Below are 5,932 nucleotides of genomic sequence, written 5' to 3' on the forward strand. Positions count from 1 at the left end.
ATATCCAGAAGCTGCCGCAAAGGATATTGACTTTCGAACAAAACAAAGGACTTGCAATCCGGGTGATTTCCTTGCCATATTTGGTAGATGACAATCATAGCTTCATCGAAATGATCTGTGGAACAAGGCCCTTGAATGAAAACGCAGGGCTCTCTCAGGAAATCTGATACCACTAACCGGTTTGCAAGTTATTATTTTTGCCAGCACCTTTTCGCATTTTACACTGATTTTTTTCAGCGGCATATCCCGTTAGTTACTGACCGTATGTTCTTCAAACAGTTAAGCTGACTTACAATTTTGCACTTTTCATTAGTAGCATGAAGTGTCCGACTGATCACTGAATTCGTCAGATAATTCACTCAACTGTCGTTACTGCTCTGCATCTAGCTTTAAAACGTGCGGTTTGTAATCAGCTAGTTGTAGCCAACTTTATAAATATATATACGTGTAGGCTACATACTCTTCCCCCGTTTTACGAGAAAACTGTGCACGGTTGCTTATTTAAGATTCACTTAAGCTAGATTTTCCGCAGCACTGCTGTATATTTGTACTGAACTGACTATTTTAAATGGTAGACCGCATTGTCATTGTCCAAACGCTGGTACACGTAGACTGTAATGTTATTGCACCGTAAGGTTGCATTTGTGCCAGCTTCAGTCCTCGATTCAGCGCTTGTAGGTCGTGGCACTTTACAGTAGCTTACCTGTCACCCATATTTCGAAATACTGTGAAAGGTGTTGAATAGTCATCTCTCTTTGACTCAAGATTCCAAGTGATTGTGATATCTCCCCTCGGCTCCCCCCCTCTTCTGTAGGACAAATCTCATCGAATACTCATGAACATACAGAGGTCAAATCCCATTACCATTTCACGTTATGGGAGATCACGACACAAAGCGCACGACTTTGAGGATTTATCTTTCTTGAGGACTACAGAATCGAATCAGAGTTTTAGCCCCAATTTAGGATCGCCTAGCCCTCCAGAGACTCCGGACTCATCTCACTGCATTTCTTGCATTGGAAATTACCTTTTGTTGGAGCCGCTTGAGGGAGACCACGTTTTCCGGGCCGCCCACTTGCACAGTGGGGAAGAGCTCGTTTGCAAGGTAAGCCGAGTCCTCATACAAATGGTTTAATGCACTTCCCAGTGGAATGCACGACAGTAAAGCTTACTTTATTTTGTGTTCCAGAGCAGAGCTCGAACACTATGTATCAGCGTATATTTACAAGTAAGCAGTAAAATATTAGTCTTGAAGGTCACAAAGTGTAGCCTAATCATTTTTACCATTTCGTAACATTTGTCAGACTGAACTTGAGCAGTATATAACAAGTGTGACAGGCTGTCCCCGTAACCATCAATTTAAGCACCCTAATTAGTTTTGGAATATTCTATTGCCGTCCTTGTAACCAAAAGCGTTTAGGTAATGGAAAAGCTCAACAAACACTTTGTCAACTCGCGTGCTCTCCTCTCCTCTGTTGATCATGTTTCATGATGTAACGCTGACAAAGGATCGAGAGACAATACTGTGATAGTTCTTGCCTTGGTGATGATCGCCTTTGTATTGTATTTCAGATTAAAGTTCATGCATTTTCCCCTCTCGTTGTGCATGCAACATTTGGATCCATTTGGTTAGATTTGCATATGAAGTAAAATGATGTGCAGTCACACACTCATTAGGTGACACAGAATTGATGTGGCTTCATTGCATGTGTGTAGAAGATGATCGGTGCTGATGTGTGTGGAGCATGCATGCTTGAAAGGATTGACCTGTCCAGTAATCCCCATTTTGTGTGTCTGTTGCTAAGCAACATCAAAGATCAATGTATGTTTTTTTTTGAAGGGGGGGGATTTAAAGTCATTGCATGGATGTCTGCTTGTCCTCACTCTGCTGCACAGTTTCTAGGCTTTTAAGGTTTCAGTTCACCTTGATTTGGTGAGGAGATCTCTCAGGCAGTCAGTGACTAATTTAAGTTAACAAAGACTGCCCAGACTGCGAGGGAATGTAACTATGCTCTCATTGTTCAAAAACCTTTGGTATTAGAGTTGAATGAATCCACTTTGACGCTAAATGTTTCTCCTGCTTTTTGTTTCCAGGTGTTTGATGTCAGTCGATATCAGGAGTCACTGGCAGCCTACTTTGCCTTGGGAGCACATGAAAACATTAACCAGATAGTGGAGATTCTCCTGGGAGACACGCAGGCGTACGTGTTCTTCGAGAGGAGCCATGGCGACATGCACTCGTTTGTCCGCACCTGCAAGAAACTGCGGGAGGACGAGGCGGCCAGACTCTTCCATCAGATAGTGTCTGCTGTCGCTCATTGCCATGATCATGGCTTGGTTCTTAGAGACCTCAAGCTACGAAAGTTTGTCTTCAAGAAGGAGGACAAGTAAGGGGGACACATTTACATTATACATACACACAACGAGATCACATTTATATGTACTCTATTTACATATTAAATAACATTATGCATAATACATAAGTAGGTACTACTGCAAGCGAAATCATATTTTACTCATGAAATAGCATTTCAATATTTTTTTATCTGATTTTCCTCATCCATTGCATAGACCATAAGGAAGCCCGGTTATGGTAGTCATTTGAGTTATAAAATGCGAGAGTGCAGTGAGTGCGTTTTGGGTGTTGCATAGCTGGTGTAACAGTCATATACGGTGTGTCTTGACCTAGTATCAGTTTTGTGTTGATAAGGGAATCCCTATTCCAGTGACATCAGCCTCAGTTTTTATTCAGGATGACTGATATACATTAACCTCATTTTCGCATACAAACAATAAAAACTACTGACCAGTGATGAGTGTATTGCCTTGATAAGTCATTCATTTTTTGGCTGCTTTTGCACAAGCTTAAAACTGCGCATAAAAAATGACTAAGTAATGGATACCCAGAAACTGATAGCTCTACAATCAATTTAATACACAAAATAAGTGAAGTCTTTAGTAATAGCAGAAGACTGTATTATGAACTTGTTTTGGCTTCTTCAACAAATTTAATTGCTGTAGCGTTTGTGTCCAAGCCACGGCTCTTTCTACATGAGTCACCTCGGCTCCATTCCCTTTGGCCAAGCTGATGGAAAGTAAACGGTTCAGTCTTGTGCTTTAAATGGGAGACCACTGACCTTACCAACCATGCTATGCTCACTCAGATGTCAGCCATACAGGGGCAGGCTGAGTGATTGATTGATAAGGGACTCGAGCGTCCAACATAGCCAATGGTGGGGACATTTACGCTGGCCAGAAACCAAACACCCATGCTGAACTGGGAAGGGAAAGCGGGGGCGGGGAGGCCAGACGGAATTCAATCACTAGGCATGCTGAACCGAGACTCGAGGAGCTTAACAGGGATTCTGACCTGGTTATGTCATGAACGGGGTTTCTGACTACGCAACTTTGTCGTCCGTTAAAAATGTGGATGTTTATGAAGTTCAAGATGCCTTTAAGAGTTGTTAGCAACTTTTTTTTTTTTTTTTTAGAAACCTTTGTGCTACTGATGTCCCTTTTTGATACCTCAGTATATTTCATTCACCTCTGTGGATGAGGTCCGAGCAGTGCACTGCGTGTTGCACGTGGGTTATTTTAAGGATGTGTTGCTCTCTAGTTGTATGCACTTGTACATTGTGTTTACAGAAACATGCAAGGAGTTCAGAAGGTCAGATTGTAGAATGTAAGCCCAGCTGCCTGTTGCCCTTGCCCTATAGGTCATAAGCTTACTGATCCTGCAGAAGATCTCTACACTCCAGAAGATGCAGGAGCTGACACTTAATACAATTTATGCAGCTGTTTAAACACTGGCTATTTATCGAAGCTTTAATAGAACATCAGAATTAGCAAAGAATCATAGCAGGTTGCGTACACATGTTTTTGGCATGTATTTATGCACCCATTTCCTTCGAGTGTCAGCGTTCTGTTACATCCTGTGCCTTTTTGTTTAATCAACTCACAAAGCGACACTCAAATGAGATGCAGCTCTAAGCTGGCGTGAACTTGGCAGGAAAAAGCAGCCCTGTTCAGTTTCCATTTTTTTTGGTTGTTTCTGATACAGATTGGGTTTTTCGTGAGCATGTAAACAGCTAAAAAGAAAAATATGGGCTCTGATATTGTGTAAATATTTCTTGATGCAACATGCATCTTAACGGTTAACCAGATGTCATCATTAATTGCAATGGGTACATAACTCGCAGTATGACACCATCATAGCCTTTTGTCACCATTAGCTTTTGGTTCAAAACTGCAATGATAGGCCACGCAACGAAGACTGCAGTTTGTACATTGCTGACCTCTGAAGAAGCCTGAGAGAATGAGGGCTTGAACACAACCTTAGATTAGAGTCTTCACCTATTGCATTAATTGATATTCGTGTGCACACACAAGACATTTGGAATGCATGATCAGTTTAAACATGTGTATTGAATATGGGTCATTTTGAAAAGTAAATGTGAATAGTCAGACCAAACTGGAATTTGACATCAGGGCATGTGGTGTAAACCTGCATACTCAATGTTTTCTTAAAACAGTTACCTATAGATTACATCAAAGCCAGCCATTTCAGTGCATTTAAATATTTTATTGGCAGTTATCCCAGTTCAAAGCGGTTGTCATGACATCTAAGAGACTCTCTTTATTGGATTAAAAACAACTATAACTTTCTGTTAGGAGAAATAATGACAGAATAGATTGTATTGAACCATAGATTGTTCTGGAGCTTCTCCTCTCATTAAAATCCTGAAGAGAAATAACTCTTTTTCCCAGGAGATGAATCTTCATTGTCCCTCTGGCAAATGGTTTCATTCTGAGGCTCTTGTTTGAAATTGTTTTTGTTGGTTTTGGGATTTAGCATTCAGGGCCAATACACTTTACATTGTAGCTGTTTATTTTGATGCTGTCACAAACCATCAGTCATCCACAGTGCAGTGCATATTACTGAAAATTCTTTGCTGATTGGTTGTGCAGGAACTAATGTTTGTTTGACATAATATCCAAGGTTTGCACAAGTGAATTGTTTTTGGTATGTTCTCTTTATGTTTGTACTTTCACCATTTTGCTATTTTCATCTTATGTCACCAAGGCAAAAGGATGAAAAAATTATCGGTTTTGACACACTCTTTGTCTGTTTGAAGGATAATACACGGTGTTTGTTTGTTTGTAACTTTTTTCCCCCACTGATTTTTCTGTTCAGGAGCCTTGTGAAGCTGGAGAGTTTGGAGGACACATATCTCCTGGAAGGAGGTGACGATTCCCTCTCAGATAAACACGGCTGCCCGGCCTATGTAAGTCCAGAAATTCTTAACGCTAGCGGCAGCTACTCCGGCAAGGCAGCAGATGTGTGGAGCCTGGGAGTGATGCTCTACACCATCCTGGTGGGTCGTTATCCCTTCCACGATGTGGAACCTGGGTCTCTCTTCAGCAAAATCCGCCGTGGCCAATTCAGTATCCCGGAGACGCTGACGCCCAAGGCCCGCTGCCTGATCCGTAGCATCCTACGCCGGGATCCGGCCGAACGTCTCACCTCCAGAGAGATCCTGGAGCATCCCTGGTTCTCCTCTTCTATCGGCCAGACGGTCAGCTCGGCTCACGGGAGATCGGACCGCGAATCGGACCAGACGGTACCAGAGGCCAACATGGAGGAAGAACTGGAGCAGTTCTTCAGTTGAGCAGCACAAAAAAAAAAAAAAAGTTCAATATTTTTTGCCACGTGTTTTAAATCAGAAAAAAAAGGTTTCATGAAATACATTAGTCTCAAAGGTGTCTAATCTTTTTTTTCCCCATTCCATGGAGAAACCTGGGAAGGTCTGGCTCGCTTGGTCGAAAAACTTGCAGTGGGACGTTCAGGACCACGTGAAATGCAAGCATAGAGTAATGTAGCAAAACTTTGATTTTAAAGTGGTGCTTAAGTCACATTAAGCTACAAAAAGAG

At 41.9% G+C, this 5,932-nt stretch overlaps 1 protein-coding gene across 1 annotated transcript; it reads left to right on the forward strand.

Moving 5' to 3' along the window:
• Nucleotides 1-835: 835 nt before the first annotated feature.
• trib2 (tribbles pseudokinase 2) lies at nucleotides 836-5,669 on the forward strand. Its single transcript, XM_030772563.1, has 3 exons — nucleotides 836-1,105; nucleotides 2,095-2,387; nucleotides 5,195-5,669. Exons 1-3 carry the CDS (start codon nucleotides 836-838, stop codon nucleotides 5,667-5,669), a joined length of 1,038 nt encoding a protein of 345 aa, XP_030628423.1.
• The last annotated feature ends 263 nt before the right edge of the window (nucleotides 5,670-5,932 follow it).

This window comes from Chanos chanos, chromosome 4 (assembly GCF_902362185.1).
Source record: "Chanos chanos chromosome 4, fChaCha1.1, whole genome shotgun sequence".
In the NCBI taxonomy this organism is placed as follows: domain Eukaryota; kingdom Metazoa; phylum Chordata; class Actinopteri; order Gonorynchiformes; family Chanidae; genus Chanos; species Chanos chanos.